The 22,132-nt window shown below is 39.0% G+C and overlaps 1 protein-coding gene and 2 non-coding genes across 3 annotated transcripts in view; all 3 read right to left on the bottom strand.

Annotated features, from left to right (window-relative positions):
* The window catches only part of EIF3A (eukaryotic translation initiation factor 3 subunit A), a 31,677-nt gene extending 13,887 nt beyond the window's left edge, over positions 1-17,790 (bottom strand). Inside the window, exons 1-11 of the mRNA XM_061403625.1 lie at positions 17,570-17,790; positions 11,936-12,126; positions 11,643-11,779; positions 11,094-11,257; positions 9,541-9,740; positions 8,207-8,415; positions 6,321-6,492; positions 3,069-3,173; positions 2,387-2,485; positions 1,043-1,159; positions 603-788 (exon numbers count right to left, since the gene is read on the bottom strand). Of these exons, the coding sequence (XP_061259609.1) occupies positions 603-788; positions 1,043-1,159; positions 2,387-2,485; positions 3,069-3,173; positions 6,321-6,492; positions 8,207-8,415; positions 9,541-9,740; positions 11,094-11,257; positions 11,643-11,779; positions 11,936-12,126; positions 17,570-17,618 (1,629 nt within the window). The 5' untranslated portion in view covers positions 17,619-17,790. The remainder of the gene's footprint in view (positions 1-602; positions 789-1,042; positions 1,160-2,386; positions 2,486-3,068; positions 3,174-6,320; positions 6,493-8,206; positions 8,416-9,540; positions 9,741-11,093; positions 11,258-11,642; positions 11,780-11,935; positions 12,127-17,569) is intronic.
* Positions 1,477-1,606, bottom strand: LOC133239701 (small nucleolar RNA SNORA19). Its single transcript, XR_009733946.1, has one exon. It is a non-coding gene; the product is annotated as a small nucleolar RNA SNORA19 (small nucleolar RNA).
* Positions 2,621-2,748, bottom strand: LOC133239702 (small nucleolar RNA SNORA19). Its single transcript, XR_009733947.1, has one exon. It is a non-coding gene; the product is annotated as a small nucleolar RNA SNORA19 (small nucleolar RNA).
* Positions 17,791-22,132: the final 4,342 nt, after the last annotated feature.

Consider the following 22,132-nt stretch of genomic DNA (forward strand, 5'->3'; position numbering starts at 1 on the left):
CAAGAACAAATGCATTAAAAATATTTTTAAGTGACATAGCACAGTATCCAATACCAAAAATACTGCTACATACTCCTAATGTATTATCCTAACATGTATTTGCATTTAAAAAGAGAGGATGACGTTATTCAACTACTGGTTTCTAGCACCAAATACTATGATGCTACAACTATTCAAAGTCTTTAACAGCAATGACATAGCTGAAGAACCTTTATCTGTTAGGCCAACTTTTATCTGAACCACGTGTACTATAAAGTGTTCAAGCCAAGGAGAAAATACTAACAGAGTTCACAAACAACTTAAACAGAAAGGCAAGGCATGATCACAGTCCTCCCTATGTGGAGGGTCATCAGCTGTGGTTTGTTATCACTCATCACAGTACTCCTATGATCACCTTAACCTGTTATTCTGACCCACAGAAGGCAGCTCAATGATCTGTGTTATCTGACAAAGATATTTAACAAAATATCAAAAGTATCAAACACAGCTAAAGAGGAAATATATAATAAATCCCTTCTCTGAGATATCATTTCAAACCTTTTTGTCAAAGACCTAAAGGGCCCCTCATAATTCCATCATCCATTTCTCCCACAGATGCATACCAGGATATGAGCTGGCTTAATGACTTCAAGTGCTTTCGCAAGTACTGAGGACATGGCGGTCAGCTGATTTCTTATCTGTTCTGAAGGCATGCTTTGCAGATGAGGACCAATTGGAGCATCTTCTCGAGTAGCATAATTCAAATCAGATCCAAAACTAAGGGTCCGAGAAGTGTGGTCAATACGAACCTATGAAAATTGAAGAGTATTATCAATAGTTAAATCTACATGCAAATATAAAGTCTTTATACAAACGAGTGACTTTGATTAAAATTTCAACTTTAAGAAAAAAAAATCCACTGAAGAATGTCAAATATCAAAGCTAGAAACCTCAATTCAGTAAAGCTTTAAAACAGTGCCACTCTACCAAAAGCAGAGAACAAAGAGTATGTGTTTTAGTCCTTAGGCCTTCCACCACCTCAGTGTCCCCTGGAAGCACCTACCTGCAGGTCGCAGTGCCGAGCTGCATCTACTATGGCCCGTTCCAGTTGGAAAGCATCAACAAAAGGAACCAGAGAAGTCAAACGAGAAAACTCAATGCTCTGATAAATTTGTGCCACCTGCATAAGAAACACAAGGTTAGTAATAATAGCTATCATTTACTCAGCCATTGTTACGTGGAGTCTCGTGGAACAGTAGAAAGTTAGAAAGTTAGCCTATTTTTCAAAGAAAAGAAACTGAAGCTCAGAGTATGTAAACATGCACTGCTGGAGCCAGAATTAAAATCCAAGGCTAATGAAAAGATTATGCCATATTTCAAACCATCACATAATCCTTTCAAATCCTAGTTCCGTAAAAACAAAAAACCCTAAATGGTCACATATTTGTAGATAGAGACCTGCTACTTACCTAATTTATCTGAACATTTAATAAAACTGTTTGTCTGAAGGAGACTGGCAGTATTACTATTTAGTTATACTGCTAATTAGCCTTCAATTATTTGTATAGCACAGAAGAAATAACACTGCTCACATACAAGAGAGAAAGCAGGTCAATGACATGTGCACAAATATGGAAGTTAACATATAGTAAACGCTCTCCACCACCAACGAAACAATGGAAGACACAACAGGATCATTTAAATCATACTGTAAACCATAATATTCAAACTTAAGTATAAAGCTGAACTGCAATAGTTAAAAGACTGACAATACTGGGACTTCCCTAGCAGTCAAGTGGTTAAGAATCCACGCGTCCAATGTGAGGGGTACGGGACCCATCCCTGGTTGGGAAACTGAGATCCCACATACCACAGGGTTGCCAAAAAAAACTAAAAGACTGACAATACTAGTGTTAGCAGGAAAAAAAGCTTTCTTCATTACTGGTGGGAGGGTCCATGAATTCAATCTCTGAGGATCTATTAAAAAAAGTTTTAAATGTGTAGACTATGACTAACTCCACTTCTTAGCTACAAAAGTTACAGAAGTATGCAGATACTTGTAAAGAAGTTCACTATTTCAACTTATTATGGCCAAAAAAACTAAAAAATTTCCACCAATAGTCTGAATAAACAAACCATGGTACTTTTAGACAATGAAAAACTACGTAGGTATTAAAAGGAATAAGATGTACATGGCTAACTCTTTAATAACAAAAAGAGACAAAAGCAGCTATGAATTCTGTAAAATAACTAGTTTTCAAATCAAACACATAAAATAATTTTGGTGAGGGTTAGAATTTGAGGAAGCTTTTTTCTCGGCTATTTCTAAATTTTTTAGTTTTGTGATCAGAACAATCAATGGAACATTCCCAGCTGTTCCACGAAACATCCATCTTTCCATCTTTACCTGCTGGAGAAGCCGGAGTATGGTGTTGTTCTGCAGTTGTGGAACATACTGTTGTAACTCTGGTTCCTTTTCAGGTTGCTCCCTAACCCAATTGAGAACCTATAAAATCCATTAAAAGAGTTATATTTTCTCTACAATAAATACTAAAACACTTGTGATACTTCTTCATTTTCTTCACAGACAAAATCACCACACAATGCAAAGAAATACAAAATATAACAGGAAGCTACTTACTCTTGTGTGAAGGTGACTGACAGCAATGGCTAAATTAAGTCATGCTGCTAATTTACCTCCAAAGGTTTATTTAGCACATCAGAAATATCTTTTCTCGACACAAAGAAAAAAGACAATGAAATGTGCACCGAATTCGAACACATAGGATAACACTCCTCTGTTAACAAATACGGGACTAACTGGGAGGTTCTGACTGACAAGTACACATTGCCGGGTGGAAAACAGCTAGTGGGAAGCCGAGACACATAAAGCTCAGCAGGTGCTCTGTGATGAGCAGGGTGCAAGGAAGTCCAAGACAGAAGAAGACATATGCATGCATATGGCCGATTTACTTCACTGTACATCAGAAAAACAGACACAATGTAAAGCAATTACATTCCAATAAAAAAGAAAATACAAGGTAAAACCGTAACAGGGATGGCTACATGATAACATAACCAAAGCTTACCTTTGTGACTCTCTCACAGAGTTTTAGTGGGTTAAATTCGACTTCCAGCCAATTGTAAAGGTCTTTTACTTCTGGGACAACATATTGTAGCACATTGAATCTGACCTACAGTAAGCAAAACAAAAGGATTAACTGCTGAAGGTATTTTGTAACTGGGATTCTGAATTGATTATAAATTAAATAAAAATATCAGACTGGAGATCTGGGAAATGACTGGTATTTATCTAGCTCAACCACCTCTAAATTTACCAAAGAGAAATCCAGGACCACTATGTTGAGTCTTTTGCCCCAAATTATGCAGCTCTCTACAGTGAAACCCCACAGGAATTTACAAAGGAAATAAAAACTCATCAATACAATCAAAATATGTACAAAGACAATTCATGTGGCCAACACAGATCAGTTTATTATCAATAAAAAGTAAATACCAGTTTACAAATGGCTGTATCAGAGAAAACTTATTACAGCAACACTGCTCAGAAAGCCACAAACTCAAAAGAAAAAACTCAGGACAAAACAGGCCCTGATTCACATAATATACAGAAACAGTCAAAAAAATAACAACTATATTCAATACATGAATATATCGCACCAATGAGGACATATTTATGTGAGATTTAAATTTCCTATAAAATACACAAACAGGCAAAATTAATCTGTGGTGTTATAAATCAGGACTGTGGCTACTCTTGGAGGAAATAGGAAAAAGTGGTGAATAGAAAAATCTTTTTGAGAATTTACGCAATTATACTTAGGACATGTACTTTAAAAATGTATGTTACAGTTTAATCATATTTTAAGTTGATATGTGAATAGAACTTCCTTGCACAATAAAGCTGTAGCTTGTGTAACCTGCCCTCAGGTTATGGGACATCAGTCCCTATATCAAGAAATGATAAAAACTCATCAAGAAATGATAAAGAAATGATAAGAACTCAAGAAATGATAAAAACTCATCAACACAAACGGCCACCTATTCTATGGCCATTAACAAAAGAAATCTATAAATAACAAATCCTGGACATGGTATGGAGAAAAGGGAACCCTCTCACACTGCTGATGGGAATGGGAATCAGGGCAGCCACTAACAAAAACAGTATGGAAGTTCCTCAGAAAACTAAAATTAGAATTATCACATGATCCAGCCATCCTTCTCCTGGGCATAGACCCAGAAAAAATAATTCAAAAAAGATCCATGCACCCCTACAACTGTGAACAGCAGCACCCTTCTCAACAGCCAGGGCATGGAGACACCGAAACATCCATCAACAGATGAGCTGATGAAGAACACACACAGCGGAGCACTATTCAGTCATAAAGAAGAATGGAGTAATACCATTTGCTGCAACACAGATACAACTAGTGATTATCACACCAAGTGAAGTCAGAGAGAGAAACACCATACGATCACTTTCATGTGAAACCTAAACTATGAGACAGAAACAGACCCACAGATAGAGAGAACAGACTTATGCTTGCAGGGGAATGGACTGGGATGCTGGGGTTTAGTGACGCAAACTGTTACACACAGAATAGACAAACAAGATTTCCTACTGAGTAGCACAACTATATTCAGTATCCCAAGATAAGCCACAATGGAAGAGAATATAAAAAAGAATGTATATAAAATTAAATCACTTTGCTGTACAGCAAATGAACACATTATGAATCAACTGTACTTGTATTTTAAATAAATCAATGTTCTGGATTTTCCATTGAGCACCCCCTCCAAATAAGGAATGTACTGAGACAGGCTATCATCATCTACTGAAGTATACTTGCTTCCCAAGCTTAACAATCTCTTAGGAACTTTTTGAGTCTGTTCCTGAGATACTAGAATCATTCTCTAGGTGATTATGAATTTAGCTACATAAACCTAATACTCAGGTCTCGACCTTGTACATAGAGTGAACTCAAGATTTATAAAGTGCCTCCTGACATCTAGTTAAGCCATTCATCTGACACCAACTAGAAGCCGCCTTATAGGCATTTATTTATGGGTCCAATGAGGACCCAAACGTGAATGTCCTGCCTACTGATCCTGACCCCACCAACAGATTCCTACATCAGTATCATAACTGATCACCTTTAACATCAAGGTATGCTACATGAGCTCAACAGATATGGATAATACTTCCATCAGGCACACTTTGCAGTATTTAAAACAATTTTTTTTAATACTTATTTGCTAGTTAAGACCTCTTCCTAAATACAATGCTCTTATTTAATTACGTTTAATCCTAATTCAGGAGATGGCAATGGCAACCCACTCCAGTACTCTTGCCTGGAAAATCCCATGGACAGAGGAACCTAGTGGGCTGCAGTCCATGGGGTCGCCAAGAGTCGGACACGACTGAGTGACTTCACTTTCATGCACTGGAGAAGGAAATGGCAACCCACTCCAGTGTTCTTGCCTGGAGAATCTCAGGGAGGGGGAGTCTGGTGGGCTGCAGTCTATGGGGTCGCACAGAGTAGTACACGACTGAAGCGACTTAGCAGCAGCAGCAATCCTAATTCAGTCCCATAAAAACATGCCAACACACAAAGCCGGTTTTTATAAATGGCAGCACAATAAAACATGAAGGCATTCAGAAAGAAATATCATTTCATAGGTTAAGTTAGTTCTTTTGAAAAATTTACCACAAAGGGAACTTGTCTTGCTACTATAACAGAGAACTGTTAAAAGAGAAAACTATCGCCATATACAAAGTATATTAACTTTTATCCAAACTGATTGACCCTGCCAGTGAAGGAATAAGGCCTATATTCTCTAGCATCTCTCTTTTTTCTCTTATCCTGAAGTAATTTGCTAGAGGTGTACCACAGTAAACACTAAGTCAAACTACTGTGAATCAAACTCCTCTGGACTACAAATTCCATTTAACTATCACTTGCCTGGCAGGTAACAGACACTAACATGATAAATTCCCACTGAATTAGACAGTCCAGTGTACCCCTGAAATAAGCCATGATTGTTCTTGCCCATCATACTTCCCTTATCAAGGGGCCCATGCTATTCCTCAAAGCTAATCTGAGTCTTGTCTGCTGCATCCAATTTAACTCCAGCTCATTCAAGACAAAACATCTCACCTCAACACAGGGCTGACTTACACCAATGTTTCTCAAACTTGTCCATGCATCAGAATCCCCTGGCAATGCATCAGAATTCTCAGCATTTAATCATAAATTATAAAACCTGATCATAGAGGGTTCTGTTCAAAGCTGTTAAAGAGTGCTAAAACTTATACCAACCATATCGTTAATAAGGCCAATTCGCGTTGGTGGGGCTTGCAGGCCTAGCAGGGTTGCAAGGCGACGCTGTTTCTCAACTATAATGCCGTCCATATCCAGAAGTCGAGCAATATCAGTACGCTCAGGGGTAATAGGGATGGAAAGAGTGGCCAAAAGGACTCTAGTAGACATTCTGGAGAACAAAGTTACAATCTGTTAAATTTGCAAATGTCGATAAGCAGAAAGATACTTCTCTAATTATCTAGTACAATATGCCAGTGATAGAATATGTATACCACCACTATGAACTGGCCTCCTAAGTGTTTATCAAAGCATGGGATTAATTAAAAAAGAAATGGATTATCCTAAAATGAACCCTTGGAGAAACAGAACTTCACCCACCCACTTACTACTGTCAGTGCTTTCTAGCTAAAGAGAAAGACTGTGTTGAATGCAACACAGACACACCTGCATATACCCCTACTTCCTTATAAAAACTATTAGGGAAGACTTTAAAACTAAGAAAAAACTAACACTTAAGAGGGAAAAGTTACAAGGATCACAAAAACATATTTATGGGAGTTGAGGGCAAAAGTTAAACGTTAGCTTCCTTAAAACACAAAACTCGGGGTGAATTTGGAGCACCAGAGGACACCAGGGACTGCGGGCTCTGGAGCCCACGAGTCAAGAGTTGGAATCTCAGCTTCACCATTTCCAACTGGAACCCTAGGCAAGATACTTGATTTTCTAAGTCACAAGGTGTTGGGAGGGTTAAGGAAAATAATGCACATATAGCCAAACAGCCTGATGATTATGACAGCACTCTTACAGTCTTTTCTAACAGAAGACTATAGAAATAAAGAAAATCAAGTTTTTTCCCTTATTCCAACAAACAAGGATTACATATATAACAGATAGTGAATGACATAATGAACACTGTCCTCAATAGTTTTTTAAGGGACTTTCCTGGTGGCCCAGTGGTTAAAACTCTGAGCTCCCAATGTAGGAGGCACAGGTTCAATCCCTACTTGAGGAACTAAGATCCCACGTGATGCTCTGTGTGGCAAAATATACATATATATATACGGAAGTGCCAAGTTTTAGTTGCTCAGTCGTGTCCCAACTCTTTGCAACCCTCATGGACTGCAGTCCACCAGGCTCCTCGGTCTAAGATTCTCCAGGCAGGAAGACTGGAGTGGGTTGCCATATACACTAGAAAAAACTCAGTTGGTTTCATGCACTGCTTACAAGCTAAGAAAAACAATTTGGTGTATGTACTTCTATTAGAGACCGAAATAACATGGTCTGCCAGTAAGAAACGGCATGTGAGCTGCCTAAACCCAACTAAAATGTATAATAAAAAGCAAACATGACTGAAAGTATATATGTAATGCTAAAAAAATAAAAGTCTTTAGATTGTTAGGTTATAGTCTATCTACATAAAAATACACATGCCAATTATTTACAGAGTTAATGTTGTATAGCTGGGGGGGGGGAAGTTACTTGATAAAAGTACTCATTTGGGGGGAGGGGGTCTAATCAGTTCCTAGATTCTAAATACCTACACTCAGTTAAGGAAGCTAATACCTTAACACTGCCTTTCCTAACATTCCATTTTCTCAACTGGAGGGTTGGTTACCAGATAAAAGATAGCTACCGAAGACCAAGAATACTGCCCAAGAATACCACTGAGATTTTTTGGTAGTTAACAGTTAGAAGGCGTGCTGCTGGCAACCAGTGGGAAAACCAGGGATGCTGCCAAAGACCCTAAACACACAGTCCCCTGACAAAGAAATAACCAGCCCCAAATGTCAACAGTGCAGCTGAGAACCCTAATCTAACATTATCATGCCATTTACAAGATAGTTCTTTTATATCTCAATACTATCCAACAATAAGATTCTTACCTTTGCATCTCTTCTTGTGTAAGATTCTTTCTCATCTCTCTAGATAAATGGTAAAGACGATGGAGTGTCGACGCATGAAAAAGAGCATTTCCAGATTTCCAAAATACAGTTGAGACTTTGTTATAGTAATTTGCCATCAACTGAGGCTTGGGCGGTTTTTTAGATAAGGAAAATAGCCCATGAATATCTTCCACAGCTTTGAATGCTTCCTAAAATTAGTGGTATAAATTACAGTCATTACATTCTAAACAAACAAAACAACAACAAAAATCTATGAAACTTAAAATATATTACACTTAAGAATAAAAATGGCAAATAAAATACCTTCATGTGTGGTTCTTTTTATTCATAATTTAACTATCTGATATATCTCAGAAAACTAACACAATTTCTTAGACTGCCCGTGCCTTTAAAGAGTATCGTACCACTTGGGGGAATATATTTTTAAAGAATCTGGAAGGACATAAAACACAACATAAAGGCTATTTCTGAGTGTTAAGATAATGAATAAATATTTTCTTCCTTTTACTTATCATTTTTTCCATACTAGGCATGTTTTACTTGTCTTCTATTAAAATTTTTTCCTTTAGTTCAGGTATCTTAAGGGTGTACCTGCAGAAAAGGAAAATATGGGAGAGCAGATCACATTTTCATTGGCTGAAAACTACCAATTTTTAGTTTCTTCCTCTGCAATTTCAGTAAGATTTGGTGGGGGAATCAAATATATAAAAATAACTCATGAGAAAATGTCTGCAGAATCCTTAGCGTAAAAAAGTCCATGTGGACAACAAAATGCCCACTACCAAGATCTCTGATGTAGCATCCTCACTGTGCAAGCTTCCCAAGTCTGTGCAGCACTGAGAGATCCAGGGGACAGTCTCGGGCTGCATTTCTCCAACTCTCTGTGGTGAAGGCCAAGTCTGTCTTTGTGATTTCTCAACTGTTGCCATCAGTACTTAATAAATTACTATTAAAATAAGATGGAAAGACCAACTGATTTTTTTAAATCCGGGTAAACAGAGACAAAACTACCATGAAATTATTTACAAAATTTTGTAAAGGCATACTCTCTAGGCATTGAGCCACAATTTGAGCCCTGAGGTCTGAAAAAGAGATTAGATGATTTGGCTTGGAATTGACAGCAGGCATCAAGAACCAAAATAACTGAGACTTCTTGTCCCAAACTCTTCCTTCTCCATTAGACAACCTCAAATCTGTTACCTAGCTACTGAAATTAACCAAGAGACACCAAGACGCAGATACTCATTAAGAGAAGAAAAGGTAATATGGGTTATTATTACTACAAAGAAAAGCCAAAATAGTTCACAACATACCTGCCACAATTCCATGCTGATAGCACTGTCCAACTGAACAAGCCTGGTTTCCAAATGCATAGACTGGCTCTCTGGATTATTAAGGTTGATTGCTGTACTTTGGTTATGGTGGCGTTGAATCTGAGACAAATGCATTCTCAAGTTGTCACACAACTTACGGAATTCGGCTTTCCGGGTATATTGGAGGCAGAATTTGAAAGCTATAAGCATAAATTGTAAAATATATTAGGTACTTTCCACCATAAACTTAGTATTTAAACAGGTTCTATTTCATGTATTAAGGTCAGTTATCTTAACAAGATTTACCAAACTCAGCATCAGTTTTAAGAAATGATCAGTTGTAACTCACTTAATGTGCCCTGAGCACCTTTTAGACACAGTCATCAGTCCTGGTCTAAGACTGAAACGGTTCTGAGAGCTAAGGAAGCTATTTAAGTTTAGGTCTAAGAGGGACTCACCTTTCAAACACTTATCACTTCAAACCCTAAAAGAGCAAAAAAATTCTCGTCTGAAATACAATTAACTCTCTTACCTACTTTACTAGAAAACAAAGCTTCTGCACTAACTGAAACGGAATAATACAAATTGGGGGTCTGTGGTAACCTAATTTCAGTTGTGCAGATGTATAAATGAACTACCTGCTCTATCATTAAAACACATAATTTTCTACTATCATACATGCAATACTAAAATAACTTCTTTGAATGTCCTTTGTCAATCCCTTAAAAAGAGTATTTCTATTTCAATAGGCCTGAAACAAAAGGATGCAGTTTAACTACAAGTTAATATTTAACGCAACTGTTATCAAAAGGTCCTAGTTGCCTTGTGTTAAATGCTAGCCATGTGGGCAAAATGAAACAGATTCTAATACTCCTAGTAAGCTATTCTCAGTCACATAATCACTTAAAACTTGAATAAACAAAAACAAATGCCATATTAAAAATGGTGACAAGCTTGTGCCTAAGGCTAAAAGTAAGAAAAAGCCAAGAGCCACTCATGTCATATATAGTTAAAAGGCTGCACTGACAGGACGATAAGCTGCAACAGTAAGGCAAAAAGACAAGATTAGGAAAACAAACTTAATACAGTTCTCCAGATTAAAAGTGCATGGAGTGTTAACTACTGGATACTTTTTACGGTGATCCTGAGTCTTCAATAAGGTTTAGTTCTATATTCAATAACACTCCGGAGCTCAGAAAGACCTTAGAAACCCAGTACATGGTTAAGTAGCTTGCTGAAGAGTATGCTATAGAGTCAAAAGTATTGATAGAATCAAGTTTGCCAGAAAGCAATAGAAAAGTTTATCTTTTCAGTCACTTAGAAAACTCCAAAATGACTTTAAAAGGTGCTTCAGACATCAATGGAAAACACAGAATTACCTTGACTAATGAAACAAATTTCTCATTTAATATCCAAATGAATGCCAATCATCTAAAGAAAGAATTAAAACTATGTAAAGTAAGTACTACAGAGAAAAGGAGATTAACTTTAACAGTTAAACCTTTCGCAAAACCTATGCTTGAGTCAACTTTTCAAAGCAGTTCTTGTTTTACCTTGTTGGGCAATATCATGGTAGAGACGCTCTACTCTAGAATTGTTCCGAAGAAGGTCCAAACACTGTCTGTATGATTCCCACAGGAATTTAACCCATGGAGTTAAAAGTAATCTGTCAGTACGATCCTGAGTGTCTTCACCACTTACAGCACTTAGGAGAACACTACAAAAATATTTAAAAATGTTGAAAACAATTTTAGACATGGTTTCCTACTTTGCCATATGATTATAAAACCAAAACCAACAATCATTATAAAATAGTTCAAATTCTATCTACAACTTCAAACATACTGTAAAGCTATCACTTAGTCCAAGTATTTGAATTCTTAATCTGTATTAAAGCCATTTAAATTAGTATACACCCTATCAGATGGTTTAATTTTTCACTTTTATGAACTTTGAACAGTACGTGACTTGAAGTTACTGTACATTTAAAATTCCAAAGACAAGCATTCTTTCTAATAAACATTTACTTCAAATGGGGACAATGGAGACAAATGTGAAGAAAAACAATGAGAAAGATCTATTTAGCAATTCAGCCCACATACCTCTCAGGAGTTTGAATATTATCCAGATCTTCTATGTCTAAGACCATCTGCTGGGACTCTTCTTTAGCAGCTTCTGTTTTCTCCTCTGCCAATTTCAAATATGCCCTGACAACATCCTCTAGAGATTTGATGTTCACCTAGCCAATAAATAAATAAATAAAACTCGTCTCCCAACAAACCAAAAAATATTTTAAAAGCAAACTTTATGGTATAAAACAGTAAATATGAAAGGTAAATGCCTCCCAAAATGACTAAAAGCACTTACTAAAATATAAAAACCCAGCTGTTCATACCTGTTGACAAATGTTCTTATACTGATATAAGCCTTCTTTAGCCAAATGGCTCTTGCGAAGATCCACACAAAGTTCCAAGTATTTCAACATAATCGGCTCGTGTATCTTTTGCCATGTTCTATGTTTCTTACTTTTCATAACATCATAAAGAACGTCCAGAGCAGGTTGCTTTTTGCCAACTTCAAGAAATTCTGGAAAAGTAAATCAGGAGAAAATTAATTATGTATGCTATATAAAAACCTAAATCTTGCTTTTTAACTTGGCTGTTTTAATTTCCCAACCTATTACCATCTCCTTTGAGGTCACAATTTATTTTTGATTTCTAACACTATGCCAAGGTAAAAAAATGAAAAACTGATACTATCTCAAATATGACCTATGCGTAAAACTAGATTTCACTCAATTCCTCTGCACCAATTATATCTAAGTTACTTTATAAAGTTCTAGAGATTCAAGTCATGAGGGTAACAATCTCCCCCTTGAATAGGCAGAAAAAGCAAGTGTAACTTCAGTCACAATCTGGCTGATGCATTTCTTGCTAGTTTGTATTAAGACTTAAGGTAGAAAAAACATTAGATTGACTATGTTCCTTTTAGATCAATGGACTATGTGGGTCTATTGCAGGGCTCTATTTTATCATTTCTCTACTGACCTGCCTAGGCTTCTGCCAATACCTCACTGTCTTGATTACTGTAGCCTGACAGAAAATCTTGAAGTCAGGTAGTGTGAGTACTCCAACTCTGTTCTTCAGTACTAGCTGGCTATGTAACACCTTTTGTCTTTCCATACAAACTTCAGAATTGCTTGTAGATACCTACAAAATAGCTCACTGGGATCTCACTGAACCTTTATAACAAGTTTGGAAGAACTGACAACAGCATTTAGTCTTCCAATCCATGAGCACAAAGTATCTCTCCACTTATTTATCCCAATCTAAACACGAGAAATAAACTGAGACAAATCCCAGCTAAGAGACAAAATACCTGACAACCAATACTCCTCAAACTGTCAAGGCCACCAACAAATCTAAGAAACTGCCACAACCAAGAGGAGCCTAAGGAGACACCGAAATGTAATGTATCTTGGGTGGGATCCTGAAATACACAGGAGACATTACAGAAAGCTGAGAACAATGTATGGACTTTTCTTAATAATAATGTATCAGCATTGATTCATTAGTTGTAACAAACATACCACACAGATCTAAGATATTTATTAACAGGAGAATCTGTGTGTGGTGTGACCCTCTGTACTATCTTTGCAATAATTCTGTAAATCTCAAACTTCTAAAATTAAAAGCTTATTTTTTAATTGAGAAAAAAATTTTTGAATGTAGAACAAACAAATGTATACTCTTTTAAAAATTCACTGCCTAAATCTGATGGCATTCTGTATGTAGCAATATTTCAAAATCTGTTCCAACCTCAGATTTTGGGTATACTGCTTGTTTTGAAAAGCAAAAGCTCCTCCATTACATTTCTGACCAAAGTTAAAATTTATCATATTTTTTTCTTTTTTTTTTTAAACTTTCTCAATACACTTAACAGACTACGGGTGGTTCTTTTCTGGTTATGTTTAACTTAAAACTAAGTACCAAATTTCACACACACAAAAATTTCTCCACTGAAAATTTGACAATAATTTGGCAGAACACTAGTTTACACTATAAAAAAGTTAAAACACATCTGTTTTTTAAAATCAATGTTCATTTTTCTTAAAAAAAAAAAAAAAAATCGTTGACAATTGTTTTAGGCATTGACCTAACAATGTACAGCATTATCTAAGATATAACTATTCTAGGGCAAACACAGACCAAAACGTCTCCTATCTGAAGGATTTACTTAGTAACTCATTTCTTCTTCCAATCATCACATCTCTCAGGAATGCTGCCTCTGAACATTCCTTCCTCCAGGAAAACTATAAACAATATTTCTATTCTAGTATATTTTTAAAACTTTATACAGGAGAAATCACAAAACACATTGAAGTCAGTATCTTTTAACACAATATCCTAAGTCATCCCATATTATACCAAACCAAACTCCTCACATGCAAATAAATATAAACCCCTCTTCAATACTTCAATAACCTCAATATCATATCTGCCAATATGGGGGCAAGGCCATTTTCACTTGGGTCAATTTTATTACACCCCTCCCAATCAAAGATGTAACACTAAATACAACTAGATACTTTGCTGGAATAAGCCTTTTCTGTTTCAAGGAAAGGACCTACTTATCATCTTCCTGGAGCATGCACACACAGTTATTTTAAAATTTAACAATATATTAGTGTTTTTTCACAACTATTTAACAGAAAAAGCTTCTATCAGCCAAAAATTGGGGAGTAAATGTTTTTACGTTTATCCTTTACATTAAGGGTATCACAGCAGCCCACCAAAATAATTTATTATATCCAATTCCCAATCTTACACTGAGGATTTAAAACCCATACTACTGTATATAAGCACTATCAATATGTTGCAAAATAGGCACCAAGAGTTAAATTTAAGAGCTGGCCCCGGTATGATGTGGTGACAAAATAACAAACTAGCCAAAAATAATTCCCAATCTCTTATTTTTAAATGACTGTGGTAACAATGTCACTTAAAAAAAATAGTAAGTCTTGTTTAGTGATAAAACTGAAAGTACTTTTCATTTCCTCAATAGCTAGTCAAATTAAGATTCCAAATCCAATACTTTCAAATTCCAAAACAATCATCTAATTAGGGGGAAAAAAACAAGTTTTTGAGGCTGTGCGAGAGAAAACTATCACACACTAAAAGCTGTACTGCAATCTTTAAAGAAACGTTCGTTTCCAGATTGATTATCATCTTAAAAATAAAATCTGGAATTACAAACTATTCCTAGGAGGGTAGGCATTCTTAAAGACACAGTGAGTGATCTATGTATCTACCTATAGTAAAGTTTAGGTCAGCCCTTCAATTTTACTAGGTTATTTGTGTAACAGATCAAGTAGATAAACTATAATGTTACATAATTTGTGGGCTTAATAACAACTTTATTTTTAAGACACTGGTTGTAGAGTGTAAGTTAAAAGGCCATTATACAGTCAGAAGCAACAGAGCTGGCACTATCATCAATATGAACTGGAAAGGGGGCTTTTTCTGAATGATTCTGGGGTATGCAAATTTCTTGCCGGTAACTGCTGGGACTCCGTCTCATTTTCCAGAATGCTTGTTTTCCAACTGCTTCCAAAACTACTGCTCTGACAAACCATTCTACACCTAAATTAGGATACTCTAATGCTGCTGCTGCTAAGTCACTTCAGTCGTGTCTGACTCTGTACGACCCCACAGACGGCAGCCCACCAGGCTCCTCCATCCATGGGATTTTCCAGGCAAGAGTACTGGAGTGGGGTGCCACTGGCCTTCTCCTAGGATACTCTAATGGATGGGATCTAAATGTGATTTGATTTGATATTACAAATGTTATAGATAAATGAGATTATTCCCATTAAAAATAAAATGTGCTCTGATTACCCTATTTATAAAATTTTGTCAACAGTGTCATATGCCATCCACATTCTGCTCATTGATACTAAAACAGGATCTAAGATGAAAGGTACAGAAATTATACTACTTGAAAGGAAGGCCTCTCTACCATACCAGCACTCATCTAACAGCTTTTTAAAAGGCCTTTTACAAAAACTACACTAACAAATTGAAGACCCCATCCCCATGTCTTTCTCATCTTGCACTACTTGAATTTCTGACATTTTCACAAATTGCTCTTCATGAATCAAATCTATTTCAACTTAGAAATTGTGAAAAAAGATTTAAGATGTTAACATACATTACTTCTAATTTTAAAGTTACTGAAATATTAAGTTCATATAGATTCAAAAGGGAGGAGTGAAGGATACAAGGCTTGAACACATCAATATGTAGTATTTAGGCCATGGAGATTACAGTGCTTCAGCCAATTAACATGGAAAAAAATGTATTGGTAAAGCATTCAAAGGGCTGTAAAACACATCTATAGTAGTAATTTCACCCAAGTCATATGTATACCACAATATGTAATTCTCTTAAGTTTCAAAACATTTAAGAAATAATGCTTTCCCTAAATTTGCTAGTTTATTTTGTAGGATTAAATTTCCATCTCAATCTTATTTTCTTTCCTATAAATTAATCAGCACGTGTAAACTTCCTGCCTGTTCAAACTATTTACATGGAGGATCAGAGTGAGTGATTAGATCAAAGTTGTAGTTTCCATTGTTTTTTGGAACAGTTACTCTATTCCACAGAATGCGGCATTATCCTATTCCACAGACGGTTACTTATCCCCGAAATTGTTAACTTACAGTAAAAATAACAAGCATACGACAAACAGCTCTCTGGCCCTGACAGATTATCAGTGGTATCAACTGTACGCACTGACTGAAACTGACCTTTTCCTAAGAGGATTTTCAAACGAACTAACAAAATAAGCTTCATAAGTATAAAAGGGTTAACAGACACGGTACATCGATCCACAACAGGGGTAAGACCCAAAACTCGTTTGGCTTGAGGAAGCGTGAAAATGAAAGAGCAATGGACGCTCTAACACTTATAAACCCTAAATAATAATCTATTGGAAGACCAGAGAATACATTTGCACCCCCTGTAATGGCAACGTAATAAATGCCTCTTGAACAGATCAGGACACACACAAGTTTTCCCAACAGTGCCGCCGACTCAAGCACACATATGGAAATAATCCCAAGCAGCAGCGCAATAGTGGGGGCGGGGGGAGAGAACCACGATGGATCTTGAAGTTCAGAGACCTTGGTGTTAGGCTTCTAGCTCAACAACTCACTCCCAGAGTGACCTTGGGCAAACCAGTCTTCCTAGGCCTCACTTTCCTAATCTTTGAAACTTCAAGTCCCTCTTATAGTATTAACTCTGTCCCAACTTCCTTGAGACTCGGAGTAGGCTTCGCAACAGCCAATAATCAATGCCAAAAGAAAAAAAAATTTTTTTAAATAGGGAACGAGTTAAAGGGGTCCGAGTCCCCGAAGCGAAGAAGAGGGGTCGGAAGGGGAAGTGTCCTGAGCCGGCAAAGCGCGGCGCTGGATTCGGGGGCGCGGAGGCGTCCGCAGGAGGGCCCGGAGGTGGGCCTGCCAAGCCTCCCGGCCCGGCGGGAGGTGGAGCCGAGGTTCTCGCGTGCATTGTCCCCGGGAGGGAGCCATGTTTCCTCCTCCCCGGCACTCCCAGATGGCGGCCGGGGGCGCGGGGCCGAAGCGCACAAGGCCCCGTGGTCTGGAGTGAGGGGGTGCCCAGCAGAGGCGAGGAGAGAGAGGAGCTCGGGCCCGCGTCGGCCTGTCTCCGGAGCCGCGACGCCGCCACCCTGCCCCCCGAGACTCACCGGGAGGCGGCGGGAGGAAGGCGAGCCCCGCAGAGAGACGGTTCCCGGCTCCGCGCCTCCCACCCTCCCCGCTCTACCTCCCATGTCAGTTGGAGCGAGAAGGTATACCATACCCAACCCCCGGCTGGGTCGGCGGCGGGCAGGCTGCAGGGGCCTCCCGTGCAGCCACAGTCGGGCGGCCGCACACCGCGCACCAGGCCCGGGCCCCCTCGACCTCCGAGGCCTCGGGCCGCCCCAGTCCAGCGCGCTCCGATCCCCTCCTCACCGTTGGCGCGCTTGAGGGCATTTTCCGGCCTCTGGAAATAGGCCGGCATCTTGGCGGCAGGCTCAGTTCACCCGGCGTCAGCGAATCCTCGGGGTCCCGGGCCGGGAGAGGAGACGAAGGGGAACCAACGCGAGGCTCCACGCGCCTCGCCAGCAGTCGCCCGCGCCCAGCCGGCCAGAGACGGAAAGGAAGGAACCACGTGACCCGCCCTGCGCGGCGGCGCCGCCGCCGCTTAGGCCCCGGATGTAGGGGGCGGGCCTCCGGGCGCGCCCCGCCCCTCCCGCGCGTAAGCGCGTTGGCGTCACGCGCGCCGGCTGACGTGGCGGCGGTGCTCGGCTGACGGGCGCTCGGGTTCCACCTCTGGATTCTGCAAGACGTACGTTGGGGAGCAGATTCTCAGGCCCCTAGCTCCTCGAGTGAGAATAGGGGTGAGAAACACGCAGTTTGGGTCATAACTACTGTCTGGCGAGAAAGCGCAGTCTTCCTCTAATAAGATTTATGCGGAGTCCTGCAAAGTTAGAATCAGGTCTCATTCGCCTCAGTTCGGTTCCGTTCAGTCAGCTGAGTCGTGTCCGACTCTTTGCGACCCCATGGACTACAGCACGCCAGGTCTCCCTGTCCATCACCAACTCCCCGGAGCTTGCTCAAACTCATCTCCATCGAGTAGGTGATGCCGTCCAACCATCTCGTCTGTCGTTCCCTTCTCCTCCCGCCTTCAATCTTTCCCAGCATCAGTCTTTTCCAATGAGTCAGTTTTTGGCATCAGGTGGCCAAAGTATTGGAGTTTCATTCGCCTAGGGAAGAGAATGATCTGACTTGGAAGTGAAAATTAAGTCGCTCAGTCCTGTCCGACTCTCTGCGACCCCATGAATTGTAGCCGGCCAGGCTTCTCTCCTTGGAATTCTCCAGGCAAGAATACTGACTTGGCTGAGTTAAAATACCGAATTTAAAAAATAAATAAATAAATAAATAAAATACCGAATTTATTCGCTTATCACAAATGCAGAGAACATATAATTAGGCCAAGGATTTTCACCTCTAGTGGAGACCTGTCACATGACGGACTAGCATGGGGAGGAGAGTTGCAATAAGTAACTAAACAACTACGCAGGCTTTTTTCACATCTAGATAAAATTCTAAAGTTGGTGACACAGAGAGTACCTGGGCCCTCAGAAAGGGCTCGTTTTGAGCCAAGACCTGAAGGTTGGGGATATACTGGAGACAGCAGTCTGGCGTGGGGAGAAAAGACATGCAGCAGACCAGACCCTCAAAATATTTGAAAATACATGGGAGTGTCGTCGCCTTTATGTTGAGCATATACTGCACACAAACCTAAGAAAAGTGTTAATGAAAAAATTCTGTAACAGGCCCTTCGCTACAGGTCTTCTATTTTTGATGAACAACTTTAATGTTCAAACATTATACCTAGAACTTGAAAGCCATTTAAACTTAATCTAATTATTCAAAATGAGTTCTAGGACTTGCCAGGCAGTGGTCCAACGGTTAAGACTACGCACTTCCACTGCCAGGGCATGGGTTCCATCCCTGGTCAGGGAAACAGAAAATCCTGCATGCCCTGCAGCTTGACCAAAAAAAATAAGTTCAGAAGAAAAATTCAGAAAGCAGCAGTGGAATAAATTGTTGCAAATTTATTACACATTTTGTAATAATGAGAGGTAAAGAATCTGCCTACAATAGAGGAGACCACCTGTAATGCAGGAGATGTGGATTTGATTCCTGGGTGGAGAAGACCACCTGGAGAAGGAAATAGCAAATCATTCCAGGATTCTTGCCTGAGAAATCCCATGGACAGAGGAATCTGGCAGGCTGCAGTCCATGGGGTCACAAGAGTCGGACACAGAATTAGTGACTAAACTCACCACCACAATAATAGATGGGATGTGTAAATTAATGAGAGTACCGCATTAATGAATGAGAAAACTACAGTATATACACACAAAAAGCATTTCCCCCTCATTCCTTCTGTCTCAGCACAGGTTTTTCTATTTAAGTTTATCACTAGAAAGAATATTTGGGAAATGCAGACATAGACAAAAAATAAATCACGAATTCTAAAAAAAAAAAAAATTCTTTACTTTAAAATTCATTTCAGAGAATTCTTCTTCCAAATGATTAGATCACCCTGAGCTTACACCTCAAAAAATAAGAGCAGAGTTGAGCAGTAGTTATTAAAAAGCCATGGGAACTGTTTTATAGGACAAGATCAAGAGACTTATTTGTGTATACAATAATTAAGTCAAAATTAAAGAGCTAAACATAAGAGCAAATATAGCTTTTAAATGCTATAGATAGAAAACTTTTTCAGTAGACCAGAAAGGTATATAACAGAATAAAATGAAAAGAAACCTGGCCTAAGTATCAAAAAAGCTTTCCAACTTTCTTAACTTTCCATTATCATATCTCAAAGAAAATGGTAAAATTATTATTGATTATTGCTCATTATTTGGTAGACCTGAAACAAAAATACTGGAAAATTGGGAGGTAAAATGAAATCCAGTGTTTCTACATCTTCATCCTTTTCTCTTTGAAGTTATTTTAAAAGTTCAACCCTTTGCACCCACACCTGTGGAGTTCTGCATCCTCAAATTCAACTAGACATGCATCAGAAATATTCAGAAGGGAATTCCCTGAAGGTCCAATGGGTAGGACTCTGCACTTTCACTGCTGAGAGTCCAGGTTCAATTGCTGGCTGGGGAACTAAGATCCCACAAGTCACGTGGCACAGCCAAAAAAAATAAAATGCCTTAAAAGAGCAACAGATAGAAAATATTTGGGGAAAAAGTTCCAGAAATTTCAAAAAGCCTAATTTGAATTTGTTACTGGCAACTATTTACATAGGTTTACACCGCATTATGGAGAAGGCAATGGCACCCTACTCCAGTACTCTTGCCTGGAAAATCCCATGGAGGGAGGAGCCTGGTGGGCTGCAGTCCATAGAGTCGCAAAGAGTCAGACACGACTAAAGCAACTTAGCACTCACACTGCATTGAGAGTTATAAGTAATCTAGAGATTATTTAAATTATATAGGAGGATGTGATAGGGTTACGTGCAAATACTATGCCATAAGACTTGAGTATTGCACATTTTGATATGTGGTGGGAACTGGAACCAATCCCCTGTAGATACCAAGGGAAGACTGCATTTGAAGCATTTGGTAATATATCAACACCAAATGGGGCTTCCCTCGTGGCTCAGTGGTAAAGAATCTGCCTGCAATGCTGGAGACCCCGGTTCAATCCTTGGGTCTAGAAGATTCCCTGGAGGGGGGCACGGCAAACCAATCCAGTACTCTTGCCTGGAGAATCCCATGGACAGAGGGGCCTGGTGGACTGCAGTCCATAGGGTCACACAGAGTCGAATATGACTGAAGCAACTAAGTAGCAGCAGCAGCAATACCAAAGGACCATGTAAGTGCATGAAAAGTATTTAGAGCCTGTTACCATATTTTTGAATGAGTAAAGGTATAATGTCAATTTCTAGGATAAATTTACCTATTAAACTCAACTAACAGGTATTCAATACCAGCTAACAGCCATAACGTGAGATGCTGGGGATAAAAATAAGCACGATGCCTCCTTTCATAGAGATGATGATTCACTGGTGAAAATAGACTAGTACACAAAGAGGGACAAGATGGGATCTATTATGGGCCTGGAGAAAAGCATAATTACTTGCTGTTGATTAATGCTCACTTAGTGGAAAACAAGCAACCTGAATAATGCTAAAAGCCACTCAGGAAGTGGCAAAAGGATGTAATCAGGCTGATGAAGGTTTTTTCCCCCTAATCAAGCTACGTTTATACTGTATATAACTGGATACTTTCTCTAATACAGTGTTTTGTAGGATTTTTCTGACTTGAGTGGAATAAATAAGGTTCTCAAAAAAAAAAAAAAAAACACAGTTGTTAAGGGTTCAACTGAAGTACTACATTATACATATTTGCAACATAATACTTCACAGCTTTAAAACAAGTATCATGTTTCACAGTTTACTGAAATACTTTCACATTCATTGTTTACAAGAATGCTATAATGAAGGTATTTGTACTGATGAACATAATAAATTTCAGAGTTAAACTAAGGTTCATGTTTATACGTTCATTCAATAAACCATAATCAACAAACCATTACTATGTGCCAGACTCGAAAGGCAGGCACTCCATAGGTAGGTATGCAGCAGTGAGCAGGACAGATTTGGTTCCTGCCTTCTCAGACTTTGCAGTCTAGAGAAAAGAAAACTCTGAACACTCATCAGAAGCTCCATGGAGGGAATTCCCTGGTGATCCAGTGGTTAGGACACCATGCTTTCAGTGCTCAGGGCCCAGGTTCAATCCCTGTTCAGGGAACCAAGATCCTGTAAGATGTACCAGGCAGCCCAAAAAAAAAAGCCACATGGAGACGGAGAATCCACTCCAGACCAGGCTGCCATTGTCTCTCTAGACCCATCTCTCACCTCTCTCTGTGTCTTTCAGTGCCTGAAACAGTTCTCTCCCGCCTCCAACCCAGGGCATGCCGTCACTTCACTTGGAAATTTACCACCAC

Source organism: Bos javanicus, chromosome 26, assembly GCF_032452875.1.
Source record: "Bos javanicus breed banteng chromosome 26, ARS-OSU_banteng_1.0, whole genome shotgun sequence".
Taxonomy (NCBI): domain Eukaryota; kingdom Metazoa; phylum Chordata; class Mammalia; order Artiodactyla; family Bovidae; genus Bos; species Bos javanicus.